Source organism: Rhinoraja longicauda, chromosome 25, assembly GCF_053455715.1.
Source record: "Rhinoraja longicauda isolate Sanriku21f chromosome 25, sRhiLon1.1, whole genome shotgun sequence".
NCBI classification, from domain to species: domain Eukaryota; kingdom Metazoa; phylum Chordata; class Chondrichthyes; order Rajiformes; family Arhynchobatidae; genus Rhinoraja; species Rhinoraja longicauda.
The window spans coordinates 4,788,173-4,813,776 of record NC_135977.1 but is presented as its reverse complement, the minus strand read 5'-3'; the positions used below and the strand labels follow the sequence as shown (position 1 = coordinate 4,813,776).

General features: G+C 48.4%; 1 protein-coding gene across 2 annotated transcripts in view; it reads left to right on the top strand.

The window, feature by feature from the left end:
* The window catches only part of asphd2 (aspartate beta-hydroxylase domain containing 2), a 37,357-nt gene extending 12,291 nt beyond the window's left edge, over nt 1-25,066 (top strand). For both annotated transcript variants that reach the window (XM_078421505.1, XM_078421506.1), the window contains exons 2-4: nt 516-1,635; nt 21,888-22,001; nt 22,651-25,066. In XM_078421505.1, coding sequence (XP_078277631.1) covers nt 762-1,635; nt 21,888-22,001; nt 22,651-22,760 — 1,098 coding nt within the window. In that variant the 5' untranslated portion in view covers nt 516-761 and the 3' untranslated portion in view covers nt 22,761-25,066. The remainder of the gene's footprint in view (nt 1-515; nt 1,636-21,887; nt 22,002-22,650) is intronic.
* Nucleotides 25,067-25,604: the final 538 nt, after the last annotated feature.

Below are 25,604 nucleotides of genomic sequence, written 5' to 3'. Positions count from 1 at the left end.
ACCGCTGTGCTGCCAATTTACGATAGTGGCATTTAAGATGTTTTTAGGCAGGCACATGGATATGCAGGGAATAGAGGGATTACTGATGGCATGCAGGCGGAGGAGATTTGTTTAACAGGGCATCATATTTAGCATGGACGTTAGGGGTGCAAAGAACTGTTTTTTGTGCTGTTTTGCCGTGTTCTATGTTTAAGTCTAAATGCATTTGTTAATTGTTTGCCTCCATTCTACTTCGGCCAGCCCTGCGTCCTTAATACTCTATTTTCAAGATTTATGAGTGATAAATTGTCTTAAAATACTGTTTCACAAACAGTTTTTTATTTCGCTGACATGTCCTGTAATGTATCGTCGATTGCTCAGCTCTCTATTTCAGAGGAATCGTTCCTGGCATTAACTCTGAGTGCACTGTCAAAAGGTTGGCTTAACGCAATGCTTAAATGCCAAAATTGTCTGTAATATTCATTGGATCCAGTTTGTTACCGAGCTAATGCACGCCTCTGTGTTCTTGCTTGTAGGACCTGGGGATTGCAACAATGCTGATTGAAAATCAGGTGCCTCCCTAAACACACAACGATCTGAATCGAGGCTTGCTGGTTTATCTCCAATGCAGCAGGAAGATCGTGGTTATGTGTGTGTTCTGCGGGACGGACAAACAGACTAAATGCATCCTGGCTTAGTGCTTAGGAGCCACCATGCCATCTTCGCCGTGTCGATTAGGCCGCTGCTGCTGTATTTCCACCTGAGTGATCGCGAGCACATGCATGGTGTGGGTGCCTGTGGAGAAGTCGAGGGCTGACTCAGTTGCCTTGCTACATCGATCCGACGTGAATCTCTCGAAGATGTTCGTCGGGTGGCTCCTAGACTGGGACTCGGCTTGGGAGCGGGCGGCCGGCTTGGCGCAGGCGGTGAGGGAGTGCGACGCCACCGCGGCCGCCGGCCTGGCCTGCGTCCTGGGCCTCTTCGTGTGGTACTGCTACCACGTGGGCCGCGAGCAGCCCCGCAGCCACGCCCCGGTCAACGCCATCCTGCAGAGCGCCGACAAGGACGGCCTGGAGAACGGCTACGCCTGCTGCCAGTCGGCCGACTGCGTGCGCTGCACCCACAACGAGGGGCGCAACCAGAAGCTGTACCACAACCTGCAGGAGTACGCCAAGCACTACTCGTGGTCGGGGATGGGGCGGGTCCACAAGGGGATCCGCGAGCAGAGCCGCTACCTCAACACCCGGCCGTCCATCCAGAAGCCCGAGGTCTTCTTCCTGCCCGACCTGCCGACCACCCCCTACTTCTCCCGCGACGCCCAGAAGCACGACGTGGAGTTGCTGGAGCGCAACTACCAGGCCATCCTGGCCGAATTTGAGTTGGTTTTCAAGGCCTTCTCAAACTGCAGCCTCCCGCAGGGCTGGAAGGTGAACGCCACCCCGCGAGGCGACTGGTTCACCTTCTACCTGGTCAACCAGGGCACCTGCCTCCCCAGTAACTGCAGGAGGTGCCCGCGGACTTACCGGCTGCTGGGCAGTCTCCGCACTTTCATCAGTAACAATGTCTTTGGGAATGCCTGTTTCTCTGTGCTGAGCCCAGAAACACTCATCACTGAACACTATGGGCCCACAAATGTGCGCATCCGTTGCCATTTGGGTATGTGAGTACTACATTTTTAACGTAGCAGTGGCTTTGTGTGTCTTTCAAATGAGTGCCTTTTCTTTGTTTTCCTCTTCATGAGTGACAGGAGCAGAATTAGGCCATTCGGCCCATCAAGTCTACTCTCCCCCCCCCATTCAATCATGGCTGATCTATCTTTCCCTCTCAACCCCATTCTCCTCCCTGTAACCTCTGACGCCCGTACTAATCAAGAATCTGTCCATCTCTAGCGTAAAGATATCCTCTTCTCACACCTTTTTCAATGGAATGTTGGCCTTCATAACAAGAGGAGTTGAGTATAGGAGCAATGAGGTCCTTCTGCAGTTGTACAGGGCCCAAGAGTTGTGGCCCTAGAGTTCTGCAGTTGTACAGCGCCCTACTCCCACCTGGAGTACTGTGTGCAGTTTTGGTCTCCAAATTTGAGGAAGGATATTCTTGCTATTGAGGGCGTGCAGCGTAGGTTTACCAGGTTAGTTCCCCGAATGGAGGGACTAGACAATAGACAATAGACAATAGACAATAGGTGCAGGAGTAGGCCATTCAGCCCTTCGAGCCAGCACCGCCATTCAATGCGATCATGGCTGATCACTATCAATCAGTACCCCGTTCCTGCCTTCTCCCCATACCCCCTCACTCCGCTATCCTTAAGAGCTCTATCCAGCTCTCTCTTGAAAGCATCCAACGAACTGGCCTCCACTGCCTTCTGAGGCAGAGAATTCCACACCTTCACCACCCTCTGACTGAAAAAGTTCTTCCTCATCTCCGTTCTAAATGGCCTACCCCTTATTCTCAAACTGTGGCCCCTTGTTCTGGACTCCCCCAACATTGGGAACATGTTATCTGCCTCTAATGTGTCCAATCCCCTAATTATCTTATATGTTTCAATAAGATCCCCCCTCATCCTTCTAAATTCCAGTGTATACAAGCCCAATCGCTCCAGCCTTTCAACATACGACAGTCCCGCCATTCCGGGAATTAATCTAGTGAACCTACGCTGCACGCCCTCCATAGCAAGAATATCCTTCCTCAAATTTGGAGACCAAAACTGCACACAGTACTCCAGGTGCGGTCTCACCAGGGCCCGGTACAACTGTAGAAGGACCTCTTTGCTCCTATACTCAACTCCTCTTGTTACGAAGGCCAACATTCCATTGGCTTTCTTCACTGCCTGCTGAACCTGCATGCTTCCTTTCATTGACTGATGCACTAGGACACCCAGATCTCGTTGAACCCCCCCTCCTCCTAACTTGACACCATTCAGATAATAATCTGCCTTTCTATTCTTACTTCCAAAGTGAATAACCTCACACTTATCTACATTAAACTGCATCTGCCATGTATCCGCCCACTCACACAACCTGTCCAGGTCACCCTGCAGCCTTATTGCATCTTCCTCACAATTCACACTACCCCCCAACTTAGTATCATCTGCAAATTTGCTAATGGTACTTTTAATCCCTTCGTCGTATGTTGAAAGACTGGAACGACTAGGCTTGTACACATTGGAATTTAGAAGGATGAGAGGGAATCTTATCGAAACATATAAGATTATTAAGGGGTTGGACACGTGAGAGGCAGGAAACATGTTCCCAATGTTGGGGGAGTCCAGAACCAGGTGCCACAGTTTAAGACTAAGGGGTAGGCCATTTAGAACTGAGATGAGGAAAGTTGTAAATCTGTGGAATTCTCTGCCTCAGAAGGCAGTGGAGGCCAATTCTCTGAATGCATTCAAGAGAGAGCTAGATAGAGCCCTTAAGGATAGCGGAGTCAGTCTGAAGAAGGGTCTCGACCCGAAACGTCACCCATTCCTTCTCTCCCGAGATGCTGCCTGACCTGCTTAGTTACGCCAGCATTTTGTGAATAAATACCTTCGCGGAGTATGGGGGTATGGGGAGAAGGCAGGAATGGGGTACTGATTGAGAATGATCAGCCATGATCACATTGAATGGTGGTGCTGGCTCGAAGGGCCGAATGGCCTCCTCCTGCACCTATTGTCTATTGTCTATCGAATGGAATGCCATGATCATGATCCAAGCATTGATTTGAGTAACTTATTAACTACCCCCCCCCCCCCCGCGCAACCTTCCAAATTCAAAAAATCAAATTGCCTGCTCTGTGTTGCAATTCCTGCATTTAAACTTGGACACGTCCGCCACCGATTTTCCAGTGACTGATGGTCTGGCACTTCCTTTAATCCGGACAAAATTAGGAAAGCGGGACTTTAAATCCTCTCCCCACCTCCCAACCCCACAGATGAGCTTTATATCATGAAATAGAATATGCACCAAGTAAAATAAAAACTAAACAGTACTTTTGAAATGAATTGGCATTGTTGTACAATCATGAAGGTTGAAGTTCAAAAGGACATATCAAGTCAAGTCAAGTTTATTTGTCACATACACATAAATGTGCAGTGAAATGAAAGATTACCCACAGTCCAACAACAAGAGCAATAAAAATAAGCAATAACACACACAATCAAACAAAAAGAAACATCCATCACAGTGAGTCTCCTCCAGTCACCTCCTCACTGTGATGGAAGGCCAGAATGTCTTTTCTCTTTGGTGGGGTTCCCTCTCTCCTGTATCCATCTATCGCTCACCAGGTTTCATCCTGCCCCTCTGTTCTTCCAGCTGTCTCCCCCTCTCCCCCCACCCTCCCCGAAAATGTGGTGCCTAGGCTGGGTGAGGTGGCCGATCTCCACCTCATCGGGACTCTGGAACTCCAGCCTGGTCAGAGCCAGCAGATCAGATCTGTTCCCATAGCCGGCTTCCGCGGCGGCCGACTTTGCGGGCAGGCATCTCCGTGGCGTTCCAGTACCGTTCGGGACTTCTGTTGGTCCGGTGAAACGGATAGGTCCAGCAAGGCCCTGGAATCGAGGGTGCCGGAAATTTCCCGTTTGTGCCAACTTTGTTCCAAGATGGAGAGATGGAAATAGACAGGATAAACGCGAACGTAACTATTTGCTTGCACGAAGGACCAAGTGATGCAGCTGGTGGAGAGCCACTGCCTCACCAAGCCAACGACCCAGGTTCGATCCTGACCTCTGCCGTTTTCTTTGTGGAGTTTGCACGTTCTCACTGTGGCCGCATGGAGTTCCTCCCACATCCTGAGCAGGTGCGGTTTTGCAAAGTTAATTGGCCTCATGTGAAATTGCTCCTAATGTGGACGAGAAAGTGGGATAACAGAACTGGTGAGAACAGGTGATCGCTGATCGGCGTGGACTCGATGGGCCTAAGGGGCCTGTTTCCATGTCTTATCTCTAAAACCAGTAAACACTGCAAAGAACTGGTGGTCTGCTTGATTGTTACAATTATGTATTAATTTAGTCAATACACTAAGCTAGGGCGGCACGGTGGCGCAGCGGTAGAGTTGCTGCCTTGCAGCGAATGCAGCGCCGGAGACTCAAGTTCGATCCTGACTACGGGTGCCGTCTGTACGGAGTTTGTACGTTCTCCCCGTGACCTGCGTGAGTTTTCTCCCAGATCTTCGGTTTCCTCCCACACTCCAAAGACATACAGGTATGTAGGTTAATTGACTGGGTAAATGTTAAAATTGTCCCTAGTGTGTGTAGGATAGTGTTAGTGTGCGGGGATCGCTGGGCGGCATGGACTCGGTGGGCCGAAGGGCCTGTTTCCGCGCTGTATCTCTAAATCTAAATCTAAGCTAAACTAAACCAAATTAAACAAAGTTAAATTAAATTACCACCTTTTTGGGCTGATTATCAATGAATGTGAAGCCTGGGTTTGGCGCATTGCGCGGAGGAAACCACCAGAAGGTTCAACGGGCAGAGAGACGATCCCAGCAAAGCGCCGTGGAGCGCAAACAGGGCAGAGTGAGTCACGTAGGACACTTCCGACCATCCACTGCATCCCGACACCTGTCTCCAGCTGTCTCGACTATGTCTTGCTGCTGGGGCCCGATAGGCCGGGACGAGAGAGTGAGGCCGGCGATCTGTGCAACTCCCCCTCACTTAAATCCAAGTCAAGCGCAAGTTATGACTTCAACCTCCCAATCAACGGTCGAAATAATAAGATTGAAAGTGAAGTCATGGTCATCTTCGAACATCAGTTATGTATTGTATTGTAAATGCCATAATAGTGGGCACTTCCTGCAAACGTATCTCTCTTTGTCCACCTTGAGTTGTGCTGCCAGTGTGAATGACATCACTTGCCCACCCACCTGTTCCGGGTGACGTCTCCCCAAAGTTACTGTAACTTATGGTTTTTAGCAGCTGCCAGCAGCCAAGTGACCCGCTTTGAAGTAATCTCTGACACCGCACTTAATTGTTCCTGAAGAAAGTTCCACGGCTTTATAAAATACAGTCCAGCTCTTTCGGCCTACAATTTCAGTGCCAAACACAATGCCAAGTTAAACTAATCTCCTCGGCCTGTACGTGATCGAGCTCTTGTCTGCCTGCACATGATCCATATGCCTCCATTTCCTGCACGTTCATGTGCCTATCTAAAATCCTCTTAAATGCCTCAATCTTATCGGTCTTCACCACCACCCTGGTATCCTGGTGCCCACCACTCTCTTTTTTAAACTACTTGCCTTGCACGTCTATATGGTAAAACTCTCGTTTGTTCGTATGTTTGTTCCTGAACTACAGCCAAAACGGCACACGACAGCGCGACAATTTCGGGCCCACCTTACTCACCGTCGTCCCCTTTGGGGCTAATGGAAGAAGTTTCATTGAAATCGGTGTTTTATTTTTAAAGTTATTCACATTTTAAAGTTTAAATCTATCTCCTAGGGAGGGAGGGGGGAGGGAAGGAGGGAGGGGGTGGAGGGAGGGAGCAGGGAGGAGGAAGGGTAAGGGGGTTGAGGGGGATGGAGGGCGGGAGGGGGGAGGAGAGGGTGCTGCACCAATGCAGGAGAGGTTTGGGCCCAACGGGTCCACTTGGTCTAGTCTCATTTAAACTTGGCCACTCTTATTGTAACGTCATGCCCTTCTGTTTTTGACATTTCCATCTGGGGGGGAGGGGGAGGGGGTTCTGACTGTCTACCCAATCTTTTAGTCGTAGAAACAGGCCCTTCGGCCCACCAAGTCCATACCGACCAGCAATCCCCGTAAACTAGCACTATCCTGTACACTAGGGACAATTTAACCGAAGCCAATTACCCTGCAAACCTGTACTTAAGTCTTTGGATTTTGGAGGAAACCGGAGCACCCGGAGAAAACCCACATGGTCAGGGGGAGAACCCCAGTCAATGGCGCTATAAGGCAGCAATTCAACCGCTGCACCACTGTGCCACCCGACACATCTGTCCAGACAGATTGTATAAGAAAATAACTGCAGATACTGGTACAAATCGAAGGTATTTATTCACAAAGTGCTGGAGTAACTCAGCAGGTCGGGCAGCATCTCGGGAGAGAAGGAATGTGTGACGTTTCGGGTCGAGACCCTTCTTCAGACTGACAGATTGGCAGGTGTTTCAATATTATCTCAATTTATTCAGTTAAATTCCAACCTGCACATCATAAAACATACTGGGGGGGAGGGGAAGGTTAACAGTCTAGTACTGTAGAGTTTAGAGATACAGTATGGAAACAGGCCCTTTGGCTCACCGAGTCCGCTCCGACCAACGATTACCCCCTACTCTAGCACTATCCTGCACATCAGAGACCATTTAAAAAATTTACAGAAGGCAATTAACCTACAAACCTGTACATCAGGCGGCACGGTGGCGCAGCAGTAGAGTTGCTGCCTTACAGCGAATGCAGCGCCAGAGACTCTGGTTCGATCCTGACTTCGGGCGGCGTCTGTACGGAGTTTGTACGTTCTCCCCGTGACCTGCGTGGGTTTTCTCCGAGATCTTCGGTTTCCTCCCACACTCCAAAGACGTACAGGTATGTAGGTTAATTGGCTGTGCAAATGTTTTTTTTTAAATTGTCCCTAGTGTGTGTAGGATAGTGTTAATGTGCGGGGATCGCTGGGCGGCGCGGTGGGCTGAAGGGCCTGTTTCCGCGCTGTATCTCTAAAAATAAAAAAAAATCGAAATCTTTGGAGTGTGGGGGGAAACTGGAGCACCCAGAGAAAACCCATGCGGTCATAGGGAGAACGTACAAACTCCGTACAGATAGCACCTGTGGTCAGGATCGAACACGGATCCCTGGCACTGTAAGGCCGCAACTCTACTGCTGCTGAACTTACCCCAAAGCCTCAGTGCCATCATAACCAGTTAACATTTGCAGTGAATTGGATGAAGAGTCTTCTAAAAAAAGGCATAAATGACCAAGTTTTATAAAAGTGTGACAACGTCAATTGAAGGCAGAACATTGCTGAGACGTTCCTTTTATTTTTTTTCCTCTGTTATCTGTGGTGCAATTAGTAGTATTCCTCTTCTCTCTGAGTCAGGACCCTAGTGCGTTCTAATCCTGTTCCGAGACTTGGGCACATATTGCTAGACTTTCAATACATGAGCAAGACTTTCAATACATGAGCAAGGGTGTACAGCAAAGATACTAGAGGAGCAAGATGAACCACTCCGTCAAAATCGCCTATACTGAAGTGTAGTACGCAAAGGAACTGAACGTCCGCCATTTTAATAAGCAAACCCCCCCCCCCCCCCCTCTCCCAGTTCGCTATGCCTCTCGCAGTGTAATCAGTGTTTTGGGGGAACAGTATGTGTGATGACACCATAAAAATGCAGAATATATCTCATCTATCAATTCACAGGTTTTTGTTGTTTTAAAAAAAAAATGTTTCTTCAAGTTTCTGCCTGCTAAAATGGCGCCGTGACCTACTATGGTTTTTAGGGTCGAGTGGTCTATCGTGCTCTGCTCTTATTATCTTTGGTGTGCAGAGACACGGGCGCTGAGCTGTACAACATGTTTTGCGTAAAAAAATCTCCCCATTCCTTCATCTCACCGTGTGGTTTTCGTTAGAATTCCCCCACTTTTAGTTTAGTTTAGAGATACAGTGCGGAAACGGGCCCTTCGGCCCACCGGGTCCGCGCCGACCAGCGATCACCCGCACATTAACACTATCCTATACCCACTTGGGACAAATTTTACATTTACCAAGGCAATTAACCTACAAACCTGCACGTCTTTGGAGTGCGGGAGGAAACCGGAGATCTCTGAGAAAGCCCGCGCTGGTCACACTCGATCCTACCTCCAATATGTTGACCGCCTAGACTGCAGCAGTTCTAGGTTGTTCATCACAATCATCTCATGGACAGCTGGGAATGGTTGAGTACAACAGCATTGCGTCCTTTAACTGCTAGACATGCTCCTGTTCGGTTGTGGATGGGCAAAATAGGCCAATATCCATTCAGCGAAGGACATTTATGATTCAGATGAACCCCAGCCTAATTTCTGCTCCAACCCCATGATCGGCACGACGGTGCAGTGGGTAGTCTTGCTGCCTCACAGCGCCAGAGACCCCGGTTCGATCCTGACTATGGGTGCTGTCCGTCTTGGAGATTGTACGTTCTCCCTCTAATTGCGTGCGTTTTCTCCGGGTGCCCTGGTTTCCCCCCACACTCCAAAGACATACAGGTTTGTAGGCAAGATGTGTACAGGGAAAAAAACTGCAGATGCTGGTTTACATCGACTCAAAATGCTGGAGTAACCCAGCGGGTCAGGCAGCATCTCCGGAGAGAAGGAATGGGTGACATTTCGGGTCGAGACCCTTCTTCAGACTGGTTTGTAGGTAAGAGATATAAGAAGATAACTGCAGATGCTGGTACAAATCGAAGGTATTTATTCACAAAATGCTGGAGTAACTCAGCAGGTCAGGCAGCATTTCGGGAGAGAAGGAATGGGTGATGTTTAGGGTCGAGACCCTTCAGTGGTTTGTAGGTAAATTGGCTTTTGAAAATTGTCCCTGGTATGTAGCGTAGTGCTGGTGTGTGGGGCGATCGCTGGCCGGCATGGACGCAGTGGGCTGAAGGGCCTGTTTCCACACTGTGCCTCGAAAGTCTAAAGATTGAAAGACCGATTTTAAAACTACTGAAGTGCCCAGGGGGATATCAAAGGCAGTTTCTACGATGCAGTTCGGAGCCTGATGGCGGATATTGACTAAAATGCAATGCTTTCTTTAGCGGTGTTGAGTTTCCCTGGCAACAACCCTCCCAACCTGGTGAAAATGCGGCTCACATAATGAACCTGCAGCAGTCCCCATCTGTCGCCTCCCACTCTGTGTGCTGCCTGTTGGAACCGCAACCTGCAGTCGGAGTCTGAAGAAGGGTCTCGACCCGAAACGTCACCCATTCCTTCTCTCACAGAGATGCTGCCTGTCCCGCTGAGTTACTCCGGCTTTTTGTGTCGATCTGCTGTACACGAGCAGCCCACTTCGCTGACACTGTACTTTAGAGTTGGAGTGTGCGGAAACAGGCCCTTCAGCCCACAGAGTTCATGCCGACCGGCGATCACCCTGTACACCAGCTCTATCCTGCACACTGAGGACAATTTTACTGAAGCCAATTAGTCTAGAAACCTGTGGGAGGAAACCGGAGCACCCGGAGAAAACCCACACGGTCACAAGATAGACACAAAATGCTGGAGTAATACAGTACCTCTGGATAGAGGGAATGGGTGACGTTTCGGGTCGAGAACCTTCAGTCACAACGTGAACGTACATAATCCGTACAGACAACAAGACCCATAGACGGGATTGAACCCGGGTCTCTGGAGCTGCAAGGCAGCACCTCTACAGCTGAGCCACTTTGAGATCACGAGTGAGAGATGATATGAAGCCAGGACCTGCAGTCAGAGGAGTCGGTGAGAGACCGACCGATATGCTCACCCAGTCGAGTTCTCCCTGGACAACCATTATCATCTTCTTGTTTCGTGTCCGTCTTCGATATTTCAAATGTTACATCGCTGTCACTGTCAGTCCTAAAAAGGGCGCAAGCTTCCGGCGACAATCAGTGGGAGCCTCACTTGTACAATAGATGATGGTGGTGGTAGCAGAATTAGCTCAGGACACTTCCAGTTTCCAGCCCCGCGACGTGGAGGCTTCTGTTGTGGGGACACCATTATCATTATCCACACAGATGAGTTGTGGCACGCACTGTCTCTCCATCCGTAAGACTTGGGAGCAGAATTAAGCCATTCAGCCCATCGAGTCTACTCCGCCATTCGATCATGGCTGATCTATTTTCCCCATTCTCCTACCTTCTCCCCGTCATGGGTAGTCAGGAGTGTTTTATTGTCCTGGGGCCTAAAACGAAACAATTAAATTCTTACTAGCAGCAACACGACAAGTTTAGTTTCGAGAGCACAGAAACAGGCCCAACGAGTCCGCACCGACCAGCGATCCCCGTACATTAACATTACCCTACACCCTACACACACACACACACACCAGGGACAATTTTTACACTTATACAATTTTACCAAGCCAATTAACCTACAAACCTGCACATCTTTAGATTGTGGAAGGAAACCAAAGATCTCGGAGAAAACCAACGCAGGTCACGGGGAGACAATAGACAATAGGTGCAGGAGTAGGCCATTTGGCCCTTCGAGCCAGCACCGCTGGCTGATCGCCCTTCGAGCCAGCCAGCATGGCTGATCATTCACAATCAGTACCCAGTTCCTGCCTTCACCCCATACCCCCTGACTCCGCTATCCTTAAGAGCTCTATCTAGCTCTCTCTTGAATGCATTCAGAGAATTGGCCTCCACTGCCTTCTGAGGCAGAGAATTCCACAGATTTACAACTCTCTGACTGAAACGTTTTTCCTCATCTCAGTTCTAAATGGCCTGCCCCTTATTCTTAAACTGTGGCCCCTGGTTCTGGACTCCCCCAACATTGGGAACAGGTTTCCTGCCTCTAACGTGTCCAATCCCTTAATAATCTTATACGTTTCAATAAGATCCTCTCTCATCCTTCTACATTCCAGTGTATGCAAGCCTAGTCGCTCCAGTCTTTCTACGGGAGAACGTACAAACTCCGTACAGACAGCCCCCGTAGTCAGGATTGAACCCGGGTCTCTGGCGCTGTAAGGCAGTAGCTCTACCGCTAAGCCGCCGTGCGTATGTAAGCATAATACTCCGTCAACACCATAATAAACACAAAAAAATTGGCGTGTGCGTGAGATAAAAATACCAACCAACAATAGTAGTTTATAATAGTAACAATAATAGTAATCACCTTGATTGGTGCGGGAGTCAGACGTTACGGGGAGAAGGCAGGAGAATGGGGTTAGGAGGGAGAGATAGATCAGCCATGATTGAATGGCAGAGTAGACTTGATGGGCCGAATGGTCTAATTTTACTCCTATTCCTTATGACATGAGTAGTGTAAAGACAAAAGCGATGCCCCATGTCTATGTAGTTCAGAGCTCATTTTGAGGTTGTAGTGTTTAATATCCTGATGGCTGTGTGGAAGAAGCTGTTCCTGAACCTGGACGTTGCAGTTTTCAGTCTCCTGTACCTTCTTCCCGGTAGCAGGAGTGAGATGAGGGTGGTGTGGGTCCCTGAAGATGGTGGATGGTTTTTTGAGGCAGCAACCCCTGTAGATCCCTTGTGATGGTGGTGAGGTCAGCATCCGCGATGGTCTGGGCAGTGTTCATGACTGTTTGCAGTCTTCTTTGTTCCTGGGCGTTCGAGCTGCAGAGCCAGACCACCATGCAGCTGGTCAATGTGCTCTCGACTGTACACCTGTAGAAGTTCAAGCTGGTAATCACCAGCATAGCGAATCTCCTCAATCTTCTCAGGAAGTAGGCTTTCTCTTTGATTGCATCGATGTGTGTGGGTCCAGGACAGATCTTCAGAGATCAGGATTTTTTTTGATCTTGTATTGAGGTTATTAATATAGTTTAGTTTAGAGATGCCCTTCTACCCACCGAGTCCGCGCCAACCAGCGATCCCCGCGCATTAACACTATCGGGGCGGCACGGTAACGCAGCGGTAGAGTTGCTGCTTTACAGCGAATGCAGCGCCGGAGACTCAGGTTCGATCCTGACTACGGGTGCTGCACTGTAAGGAGTTTGTACGTTCTCCCCGTGACCTGCGTGGGTTTTCTCCCAGATCTTCGGTTTCCTCCCACACTCCAAAGACGTACAGGTATGCAGGTTAATTGGCTGGGTAAATGTAAAAATTGTCCCTAGTGGGTGTAGGATAGTGTTAATGTACGGGGATCGCTGGGCGGCACGGACTTGGAGGGCCGAAAAGGCCTGTTTCCGGCTGTGTATATATATGATATGATATGATATGATATGATATCCTACACACACTGGGGACAATTTACATTTATACCAAGCCAATTAGCCTATAAAAGCTGTACGTCTATGGAATGTGAGAGGAAACCGAAGATTTCGGAGAAAACACGTATGGTCATGATCACGTGATTAACTTCCTACTTTATATTTCCTTCCAACAAAGCCATTCTGCCCATCAATTCTATGCTAACTCCAAGAGCAGTCCAGTAATCCGTTTTCTTACCAACATGAATTGAGTTTGGTTTATTGTCACGTGCAACGAGGTACAGTGAAAAGCTTTTGTTGCGTGCTAACCAGTCAGCGGAAAGACAATACGTGATTACAATAGAGCCATTTACAGTGTACATGATAAAGGGAATAATGTGAATAGCGTTTAGTGCAAGATGAAGTCCAGTAAAGTCTGATCTCAGATAGTCCGAGGGTCTCCAATGAGGTAGATAGTAGTTCAGGACTGCTATTTGGTTGTGGTAGGACGGTTCAGTTGCCTGATAACAGCCGGGAAGAAACTGTCCCTGAATCTGGAGCTGTGCGTTTTCACACCTCCATACCATTTGCCCGATGGGAGAGGGGAGAAGAGGGAGTGACCGGGGTGAGACTGGTCCTTGATGATGCTGCTGGCCTTGCCGAGGCAGCGTGAGGTGTAGATGGAGTCGATGGAAGGGAGGTTGGTTTATGCGATGGTCTGGGCTGACCGCGTACACAATTCTCTTCTCTATAATCCTAATCTCTCTTCATGCCCATCTCCTCCTCCTCTCTGGGTTATGGAAAGTGGCATATTAATTTGCCTGTAGTTCTGTGGAATGTTCGAGGAATCTGGAGCACCTGGAGGAAACCCACACAGTCACAGGGAGATCTTCCCATCTCCATACAAGTCACAATCGAACCTGGGTGCCTGGAACTATGAGGCAGCAACAATATCTGCAGTGCCTTTAGTGCTGCCCCAGAAGCATTTTATTTCCACTGATTCAAAGACTCCCTCTTCATTTATCTTTAATGCTGTTTCTTTGCCAATTTTATTTGCCTTCATGACAAAGAGCTGGTGCTAATGCTTCTGGAAGTGCAGCAAGATTGGTGGCACATCCCAGATCACTTACTGGAAAACCCGGAGATACGTGGCCAAGGATTATTTGGTTGAGGGCAACAAGTCCCTTCTGGCGATTGGTTCACAATCCAATGGGCGGCACGGAGGCGCAGCGGGTGGAGTCGCTGCCTCTCAGCACCAGAGACCCGGGTTCCATCCTGACTACGGGTGCTGTCTGTACGGAGTTAGTACCTTCTCCCCGGGACCTGCGTGGGTTTTCTCCGGGTTCTCCGGTTTCCTCCCACACTCCAAAGACGTACGGGTTTGTAGGCTAAATTGCTTGGTAAAATTGTAAATTGTCCCGAGTGTGTGGAGAATGGCCGGTCGGCGCGGACTCAGTGAGCCGAAGGGCCTGTTTCCGCTATGTATCTAAAAACCAAAACCAACCTAAACCCCAAATCACTTTATAAAGTAGATTAGTACAGGTTTGTAGGTTAATTGGCTTGGCTTGGTATCAATGTAAATTGTCCCTAGTGTGTGTAGGATAGTGTTAATGTGCAGGGATCGCTGGTCGGCACAGACTCAGTGGGCCGAGGGGCCTGTTTCCATGCTGTATCTCTAAACTCTAAACTAAACTCAACATAGGAGTTCACGGTGGTTTACCCAGCTACTTTCTGAATACACTGCAAACAAGGATAATTAGAAAATCTACAAATCATGAGTATTTTAGAAACATAGAAAATAAGTGCAGGAGTAGGCCATTCGGCCCTTCGAGCTAGCACCCCCATTCAATATGATCCTGATCATATGGCTGATCATCCAAAATCAGTACCCCGTTCCTGCTTTCTCCCCATATCCCTTGATTCCGTTAGCCCTACGAGCTGAATCTAACTCTCTCTTGAAAACATCCAGTGAATTGGCTTCCGCTGCCTTCTGTGGCAGAGAATTCCACAGATTCACAACTCTCTGGGTGAAAAAGTTTCTCCTCATCTCAGTCCTAAATGGCCTACCCCTTATTCTTAAACTGTGACCACCTGATTTTAGACTCCCCTAACATGGGGAACATTTTTCCTGCATCTAGCCTGTCCAATCCCTTAAGAATTTTATACGTTTTTGTAAGATCCCCTCTCATCCTTCCAAATTCCAGTGAATACAAGCCCAGTCGATCCGTTATTTCATGATTTGTCAGTCCCGCCATCCCGGGAACTAACCTGGTGAACCTACGCTGCACTCCCTCAAGAGCACGAATGTCTTTCCTTGAATTAAGGGACCAAAACTGCACACAGTACTCCAGCTGCGGTCTCACCAGGACCCGGTACAACTGCAGTTGGATTTCCTTACTCCTATACACAAATTCTCTTGCTATGGCCACTCAATCCCACAGATTCACAACCCTCTGGCTAAAGAAATTCCACCGCATCTCCATTCTAACCTCTTTTTTCAATCTGTTACATAGCATACCTGCACCATTTTATCTACAAAAAAAGCACTCCATGACAGGAAACAGGTCCGTCGACCCAACCTGCCCACGCCGACCAACGTGCCCCATCCACACTAGTCCCACCTGCCTGCGTTTGGCCCAAATCCCTCTAAATTTATCCCATCCACGCACTTGCCTAAATGTTTCTTAAACATTGTGATGGTACCTGCTTTAACTACCTCCTCCGACAGCTCGTTCCATGCACCTACCGTCTTTTGTGGAAAAAAGTTGCCCCTCAGGTTCCTATTAAATCTTTTGCCCCCTTACCTTTAACCCATGTCCTCTGATTCTCGATTCTCCTACGCTGGGTAAAAGACTCTATTCCTCTCATGATTTTGTTTCTTTTTCTTTTAACCTGTCCTGCAGAATTTAAGCATAATTCATAGAGGGCTTTTTTTTTGTCATCAAAATGGTGCAGGTTGTGAAGGGCAGTGGACCAAGTGCCAGTAAAGTTGTGAAGAGAGTTGTGAATCTGTGGAATTCTCTTCCTCAGAAGGCAGTGGAGGCCAATTCTCTGAATGCATTCAAGAGAGAGCTAGATAGAGCTCTTAAGGAGTCAGGGGGTATGGGGAGAAGGCAGGAACGGGGTACTGATTGAGAATGATCAGCCATGATCACATTGAATGGCGGTGCCGGCTCGAAAGGGCCGAATGGCCTCCTCCTGCACCTATTGTCTTGTCTATAAATGGAATGTTGTACGGGTGGATAACCATTTGATGCTTAGCATGTGCGTGGTAGGCCAAAAGGCCTGTTTCTCTGCCAGCTGACTCTAGAACTCTGTTTTTAGGGTGTCTTAGAATCAGAGGGTCCAAGGCAGCTAATTGCATTTTTACTTGCATGACCCCGTTGTTTGTCTTTAATGTTGGGTGCTAAATGTCACAGTTGATACTCTTTATTGGTGTGATAGTTGTAGTCAAAGTGCTGATAACTCCACTGTTCGGTAAATACTTTAGAAAGCAACATTCTGACATTCGGAAGGCACAGAATGCTGGAGTAACTCAGCGGGTCAGGCAGCATCTCTGGAGAACGTGGATAGGTGACGTTTCACAGAGTGCTGGAGTAACTCAGCGGGGACAGGCAGCATCTCGGGAGAGAAGGTGACGTTTCAGGTCGAGACCCTTCTTCAGACTGAAGACTTTAGACTGAAGTTCTAACATTATGCTTCCTTCCAGTGCCACTGAGCAGTGACTTTGATTTAGATTTAGAGATGCAGCGCGGAAACAGGCCCAGCGGGTCCGCGCCGCCCAGCGATCCCCGCACATTAACACTATCCTACACACACTAGGGACAATTTTTTTAAATTAATTTTTTTAACATTTGCCCAGCCAATTAACCTACATACCTGAACGTCTTTGGAGTGTGGGAGGAAACCAAAGATCTCGGAGAAAACCCACGCAGGTCACGGGGAGAACGTACAAACTCCGTACAGACGGCGCCCGTAGTCAGGATCGAACCTGAGTCTCCGGGGCTGCATTCGCTGTAAGGCAGCAGCTCTACCGCTGCGCCACCGTGCATTTAACATTCAGAAAATCACATATCGTAGAGAGAAATGGAATCCCATTTTCCTTGCGACAACCACTCCCCTTTCTCCCCCATCTCCCTGCCCATTCCCCCTCCCCTCACCCACCCGAGTTGTCCTATCAGTTCCACTTGGCGCATCCTTATTTCCCTCTTGTTATCCCTCCTTCCCCAGCCGACAATGGGCCATTATGGGCTCCACTCTTCAGAAGGCCACAAGGAACAGGAGTAGAATTAGGCCATTCGGTCCATCAAGTCTACTCCGCCATTCAATCATGGCTGACCTATCTCTCCTTCCTAACCCCATTCTCCTGCCTTCTCCCCAGAATATTTGACATCCGTACTAATCAAGAATCTATCTATCTCTGCCTTAAAAATATCCACTGACTTCGCCTCCACAGCCTTCTGTGGCAAAGAATCCCACAGAATTCACCACCTTCTGACTAAAGAAATTTCTTCTCATTTCCTTCCTAAAAGAACGACCTTTAATTCTGAGGCTGTGACCTCTAGTCCTAGACTCTCCCACTAGTGGAAACATCCTCTCCGCATCCACTCTATCCAGGTCTTTCACTATTCTCTTCCTGAGGTCGTCTATTGTTGGCCCTGATTTGTTCTGGTGTTTTCTCACCTCCAGTTTATTTCCCCCTCCACCTCACCTCTAATTTCAGTCTGAGGAAGGGTTCCTCACCGGCACATTTCCACAAAATCTTTCCTTAATTTTTTTACTCTGAAAACAACCCACAAGATGGGTTCTGCACATAATTTAGATTCTCCACATAGCTGATAACCTCTCGGTCTGAAGAAAGGTCTCAACCCGAAATGTGCAGTTTTGGTCTCCAAATTTGAGGAAGGATATTCTTGCTATTGAGGGCGTGCAGCGTAGGTTTACTAGGTTAATTCCCGGAATGGCGGGACTGTCATATGTTGAAAGACTGGAGCGACTAGGCTTGTATACACTGGAATTTAGAAGAATGAGAGGAGATCTTATCGAAACGTATAAGATTATTAAGGGGTTGGACACGTTAGAGGCAGGAAACATGTTCCCAATGTTGGGGGAGTCCAGAACAAGGGGCCACAGTTTAAGAATATGGGGTAGGCCATTTAGAACGGAGATGAGGAAAAAAAAATTCAGTCAGAGAGTTGTGAATCTGTGGAATTCTCTGCCTCAGAAGGCAGTGGAGGCCAATTCTCTGAATGCATTCAAGGGAGAGCTAGATAGAGCTCTTAAGGATAGCGGAGTCGGGGGGTATGGGGAGAAGGCGGGAACGGGGTACTGATTGAGAATGATCAGCCATGATCACATTGAATGGCGGTGCTAGCTCGAAGGGCCAAATGGCCTCCTCCTGCACCAATTGCCTATTGTCACCACATTCCTTCTCTCCAGAGATGCTGGCTTTCCTGCTGAGTTACTCCAGCCATTTGTGTCTATCTTCGGTTTAAACCAGTATGTGCGGTTCCTTCCTACACCTCCTGGTGCTGTTCTAATAGTATGTCTCTACCCGCGCCAGATTTTTGAAATCCTTTGAAAATGTTGCTACCTAGAATTAGCCATAATATTCCAAGTGTAGATAAAAACTGGCTTGGTTATTTTATGGTAAAAAACAAAGAGCTGCAGCTGCTGGTTTATTACCAAAGATAGACACAGAATGCTGGAGGAACTCAGCACATCAGAAACATGGAAAGTAGGCGATGGTGTTGGCCATTCGGCCCTTCGAGCCAACACCTCCATTCAATATGATCATGGCTGATCATTCTCAATCAGTACCCCGTTCCTGCCTTCTCCCCATACCCCCTGACTACGCTATCCTTAAGAGCTCTATCTAGCTCTCTCTTGAATGCATTCAAAGAATTGGCCTCCACTGCCTTCTGAGGCAGAGAATTCCACAGATTCACAACTCTCTGACTGAAAAAGTTTTTCCTCATCTCAGTTCTAAATGGCCTACCCCTTATTCTTAAACTGTGGCCCCTTGTTCTGGACTCCCCCAACATATGATCATCCAGAATCAGTACCCTGTTCATGCTTTGTTCCCCATATCCCTTGATTCCGTTGGCCCTAGGAGCTATCAGGTAACATCTCTGGGGAAATGGGGCAGCATGGTGGCGCAGCGGTAGAGTTGCTGCCTTAATTCACCAGAGACCCTGGTTCGATCCTGATTACGGGGGCTGTCTATATGGAGTTTGTACGTACTCCCCATGACCCGCATGGGATTTCTCCGGGTACTCCGGTTTCCTCCCACACTCCAAAGACATGCAGGTTTGTAAGTTAATTGGCTTCGGTAAATATTGTAAACTTTTCCCCGGTGTGGCTAAGGGCTAGGATAGTGTTAGCGTGTGGGGAGCGCTGGTCGACACGGACTCGGTGGGCCGAAGAGCCTGTTTCCGGTTCTGTATCTCTAAACTCAACTAAACTTTAAACAAAAAAAGGATATTTGACATTTCGGGTTGGGACACTTCTTCAGACTAAAAGTAGGGGCTGTGGGGATGGGGGCTGGAGGCGAGAAAAGTCCAGGACAAATCGGGGCCGGCAATAAATGACCTCGGGCAGGGTGACGCCCTGTTAGGCCAATTGTTGGCACAGGAAGGTGAGATCTCAAGAGGGTTACAATTTATGGCACTTTATTCTATGGAGTGTAAAGTGTTACAGCCATTGCATGTTTGCTTGGTGTTGGCCTTCCAGAATAGCCACGATAATGTCTGACCATTGCAAACTTAAAATGTGCGGTTATCCAAGGTATTTACAGCTTGGCCAGGCACTCTGTAGTACTCAGCAGAAAGCAGAGCCAAGAAGGGCTCTAGCTTAAAATGATTTTCTGTCTGAAAATGGCAGTAATATTTATATTTTGGGAGCAGGAACAGGTTCAGGTCAAGTCGAGTTTATTGTCACGTGCATTAGTACAGTGAGATACAGGTGCAACTGCGGTGGCTGGGCCATGTCCACCGCATGGAGGATGGCCATATCCCACAAGACATCCTCTATGGAGAGCTGGCATCTGGGAGGAGAACCATCGGCCGCCCCCAGCTATGTTACAAGGATGTCTGCAAGAGAGATTTGAAGGCGCTCGACGTCGATGTGGAGTCCTGGGAGAGCCTTGCAGCTGACCGCACAAGGTGGAGAGGTACCCTGAACCATCGTCTCAAAACGGGGGAAGAGAAACTGATGAACGCAGCGGCAGACAAGCGGGCACGCAGAAAGGAGCGCGGCAATTTCAACACACCAGAGACCACACACACAAATGTGACCTTTGCCACAGAGACTGTCACTCCCGCATTGGTTTCTTAAGCCACAAGCGACGCTGATCTAGCCGAGGTGTGGAGCAAGCAGCCAACTAGGCTTGTATACACTGGAATTTAGAAGGATGAGAGGAGATCTTATCGGAACGTATAAGATTATTAAGGGGTTGGACACATTGGAGGCAGGAAACATGTTCCGAATGTTGGGGGAGTCCAGAACAAGGGGCCACAGTTTAAGAATAAGGGGTAGGCCATTTAGAACGGAGATGAGGAAAAACCTTTTCAGTCAGAGAGTTGTGAATCTGTGGAATTCTTTGCCTCAGAAGGCAGTGGAGGCCAGTTCTCTGAATGCATTCAAGAGAGAGTTAGATAGAGCTCCTAAGGATAGCGGAGTCAGGGGGTACGGGGAGAAGGCAGGAACGGGGTACTGATTGAGAATGATCAGCCATGATCACATTGAATGGCGGTGCTGGCTCGAAGGGCCGAATGGCCTCCTCCTGCACCTGTTGTCTATTGTCTATTGATGCATCACCCACGGTCAGCCATGACCGAGGGGGGCCTAAGACCAGGTGCAATGAAACTCACGCTTGCAGCAGCATCAGAGGCGCAGCGGCAGAGTCGCTGCCTCACAGCGCCGGAGACCCGGGTTCCATCCTAACCTCGGGTGCTGTCTGGTGTTTGTACGCTCTCCCCGTGACCGCGGGGATTTTTATAGACAATAGGTGCAGGAGGAGGCCATTCGGCCCTTCGCGCCAGCACCGCCATTCACTGTTTTCATGGCTGATCATCCACAATCAGTACCCCGTTCCTGCCTTCTCCCCATATCCCTTGACTCCACTATCTTTAAGAGCTCGATCTAACTCTCTCTTGAAAACATCCAGGGAATTGGCCTCCACTGCCTTCTGAGGCAGAGAATTCCGCAGGTTCACAACTCTCTGGGTGAAAAAGTTCTTCCTCGACTCCGTTCTAAATGGCCTTGCCCCTTATTCTTAAACTGTGGCCCCTGGTTCTGGACTCCCACAACATCGGGAACGTGTTTCCTGCCTCTAGCGTGTCCAATCCCAGGTGCTCCGAAGACATACAGGTTTGCAGGTGGATTGGCTTCAATAAAATTGTCGATTGTCCCTAGTGCGTAGGATAGTGCTAGTGTACGGGGTGATCGCTGGTCGTCACAGACTCAGTGGGCCGAAGGGCTACGGTAGTACGGCACGGTGGCGCAGCGGTAGAGTTGCCGCCTTACAACAAATGCAGCGCCGGAGACTCAGGTTCGATCCTGACTACGGGCGCCGTCTGTACGGAGTTTGTACGTTCTCCCCGTGACCTGCGTGGGTTTTCTCCGAGATCTTCGGTTTCCTCCCACACTCCAAAGACGTACAGGTATGTAGGTTAATTGACTGGGTAAATGTAAAAATTGTCCTTAGTGTGTGTGTAGGATAGTGTTAATGTGCGGGGATCGCTGGGCGGCACGGACTCGGTGGGCCGAAGGGCCTGTTTCCGCGCTGTATCTCTAAATCTGAAAAAAAATAAATCTAAATCAATGAAGCTGCACATCTTTGGAATGTGGGAGGAAACCGGAACACCCGGACAAAAACCTACGCGGTCACAGGGAGAACATAGAAATTCCGTGCCGACGGTTCCCGTGGTCGGGATCGAACCCAGGTCTCTGGCGCTGTGAGGCAGCAACTCTACCGCTGTGCTGTCCTGAACATGATGGCACCACTCATCCTTATTTCTATGTAAGATTGTGGTTTTGTTTCCCACTGGCAATGCTGTCCAGTTATGTTGTGAGTGTTAACTGTAATGGCAGTCTCCTCTGTTGCAGGTTTGAAGGTCCCCGGCAACTGTGAGCTCGTGGTCGGCGGGGAGCCTCAGTGTTGGTCAGAAGGTCGGTGTTTGCTCTTCGATGATTCCTTCCTACACACAGCATTCCACGGAGGTAAGGCGACTCTCACTGTTAACGATCGCTGATTCTTCGACATCTTATGCTTTCAAGATTTCAAGATCAATTTATTGTCACATGTACCAATTAAGGTACAGTGAAATTTTGAGTTACCACACAGCCATACTAAGTGAAAAGCAACAAGACACACAGCCACATGAAGTAAAGTTTAACATAAACATCCACCACAACGGATTCCACATTCCTCACTATGATGGAAGGTAATAAAGTTCAAGCATCTTCCTCTTTGTTCACCCGCGTTCGGGGCTGTTGAACCGTCTGCAGTTGCCGCTGCCGACTGTCCGAGGCCCTCGCGTCGGGGCGATCGAAACTCCGGCGTGGGGGCCGTTGAAACTCTCCGCGGCATGGAGCTCCCGAGTCGGCCTCTTCTTACCAGAGACCGCGGGCTTCACGGTGTTAAAGTCCACAGGCCCCGTGGTCAGAGCTCTCCGCAGTCGATCCCCGGCAAAGGATCGCAGCTCCACGATGTTAAAGTCCACGCCGCACCCGCGGCATGAAGCGCCGGGAATGTTAGGCCGCAGTGGGGACGGAGATATGACACGGAGAAAATTGTCTATTGTCTATCTCTAAATGAAGGCCAAGAAGCTAATTCTGACAGGGGTTTTTCTGTGCCTTCCGATTGCAGGTTCGGGCGAAGGCGGTCCGAGAGTGGTCTTCATGATCGACCTGTGGCACCCGAACGTCGCCGCCACCGAGCGCCAGGCTCTGGACTTCATCTTCTCTCCAGCCCGCTGACTCCACTTGATCCCTGTTTCATTCTTCCTCCCGCGCGGCGGATCTCGGGGAGGGACGGCGGAGGCTCCTGGACGAGGGACGAGGGCATTTGGATCGTTCGACCGGCCGCCCCTTCCTCATTTCATCGGAAAGGGAACAAAGTTGGGAGGGGGGGGGAGGGGGTGCAAAAATAAGGAAAACCGAAGCTTTATTTGCTGAGACTGCACGCCGTGCCGTGTGGTGTTAATGGTTAGACGGAGAAGAGGAAAAAAAAGTCCAAGATTTATTTATTTATGTATTGCTTCGTATTTATTTTTTTAACAAAGTGGGTCGGGCTCGATTTCCTTTCTTTCCGCCAGTCAGTGGGGTATGTTGGTACTGCCTGTGAAGATTTTGTTTTCTCTGCAACACAGCCAGTGGAATTACTTTCCATGCGCTATGTGTTTTTTGAGGGGTTTTTTTAAAACGGATTTTCTCTGTGAGAGCGATGTCATGGAAGACACTGTGAAGGTTAACTGGCCCAGTTCGTCTGGTTGCCAGTGTTCATTTTGGGCTGGGGCAGTGTGGGAATGGGTGTTGGGGGGGGGGGGTTATGTTGAGTTGGGCAGCAGGGAAGAAAAAAAAACACACACAACATAGCAGTCCAAGAGTTTTCCAAAGTAATTCCTGGGATTGTGTGCCCGTGTGCAGGGCAGTGGAGAAAGATCCTTGTTGAGCATGTTAAAAAAAAATTATACGACTCGCGTTTCCAGATCAGTTAGCGATCTCTCACAGACTGCTTACTTTCTTGCTTCTGTACCTCAGCAGTTTTAATGTATTTTGCAAAGGGAGGGGAGGGTGTGTGGGCTGGGGGGAACGACGTTTAAAATATAAAGGATTAGTTTTATATTTAACAAAAAAAAAGGGGGGGGGGATTTGAACGTGTTTAAAGGAAACTTAGACACAAAAGATGTCCTGTTCTCATTCAGAGAAAATGGCAGATGTTGGTCGCATAGAGAGTGCTAAATGTGATGGAACAGACAAGTTTAGGAAATGACGCTGGGATTATTTCAATTATTTTTGAACTGCTAGTCCATCATTTAAAAAATTTAAGTACAATGCATTATCCCATTCACTGGTAATAAATGGGAAGTTATTTGATGCTTTGGCCTTCCCGATAATGGGAATGGATTAGAAGATATCATAATTTAGTTTTAATAGTTAAACAAGTTATTTTTAATCTATCAATCAATTTAATGGGAATGGATTAGAAGATATCATAATTTAGTTTTAATAGTTAAACAAGTTATTTTTAATCTATCAATCAATTTAAAAAATGATCTGAGGACTACTCATTTTAAACTTAGAAACATGGAGAGTAGGTGCAGGAGGAGGCCATTTGGCCCTTCGAGTCAGCACCGTGATCATGGCTGATCGTCATTTTAGGTCGTTTTATTTTTTAAAGAATTATCAATTGGGATTTCTTTGGGATTAAAGCAACAGTTATCTGCTTTTTGTTTGCCTTTGGTGTCATCGAAGAAGCAATATTTGGTCAAGAGTATTGTGTGATTGTTTTGTTACTTGTGCACAGTGACTGAAGAGCGTCGGGCTTTGGTAAAGGGTGGTGCTACACTCTTGTATCTTCCGGCTTCACAATGCCACAGTAAAGTGCAGAAGCACCGTGCAAGGAAAGAAAGGCACTGCACATTCCCGCCCATGGCCAGCTCCATGTCTTAAGTACTTAGTTCGAGCATTGTCCCGGTGAGCTCTTGCGTACGATTTTCCTCTCACCAGCTGGCCGACCACTGTACTGTGTTCTTGGATGCTTTGTGAACGGTGAGATTTGTGTTTGAACCAAACTTGAGTTGAATCGGATTGGAACCCGAGACAGCCTCCTGAACAAGGCGAGCCGATCTTTTCCTCCTTCAGCTGCAACCAAGCCTCGCTCGGCTCTTTGTACCACGTGAACTTAACTTGTAGTGCTGCAGTTATCGACTTTGATTACAAAACGTAGTGAAATATTACTTTTCTATTTGTGTCACCAGTGAATTAGCATTGTGTGAACTTGCGCCTTAAAGGGACTAATGCAATGTCACAGAATTCAGTTTTAACATCTCCGCTCTTTGTGACGCTTGCCGACGACTGTGAGTCTGACGTCTCCATTTGATGACTTATATTTTCATACGTATGCTTACCTCTGCGGGGCCTAGTCATTTTGGTTGCGTAATCTGGCCACTTCAAACCTTCGGGGTGGGCCACTTCTATTGATGCACTTTACTATATATGATAGCTAATGTATTGCATGTGTACACATGGAACTGTGCTGGTGCAAGACTTGAAGAAATAAACCACACGTTACGTTTTATCGCCTTGTCTTTTTAGAAGTGACGTTTTGTGTCATCGAACCCCAAAATTAATATTCCTCTGCCTTGCATTTATCAGGGATGATCAAAAAGTCGTACAGCATGGAAACAGGCCCTTCGGCCCAACTCGTGCATGCAGACCAAGATGGCCCAACTAAGCTAGCCCCATTTGGCCCATCTATATACTAAAACTCTCGTTTGTTTGTATGTTTGTTCCTGAACTACAGCCAAAACAGTACACGATAGCGCAAAAATTTTAGGCCCACCTTACTCACCGTCGTTCCTTTGGTGCTAATGGAAGAAGTTTCATTGAAATCGGTGTTATATTTTTAAGTTATTCACATTTTAAAGTTGAAATCTATCTCTTAGGGAGGGAGGAGGGAGGATAAGGGGGTTGAGGGGGATGGAGTTGGGGGGGAGGGGGAGGGAGAGGCCCAACCGGTCCATGGTCTAGTATACCTCTAAAGGGCGGTCACGGTGGCGCAGCGGTAGAGTTGCTGCCTTACAGCGAATGCAGCCCCGG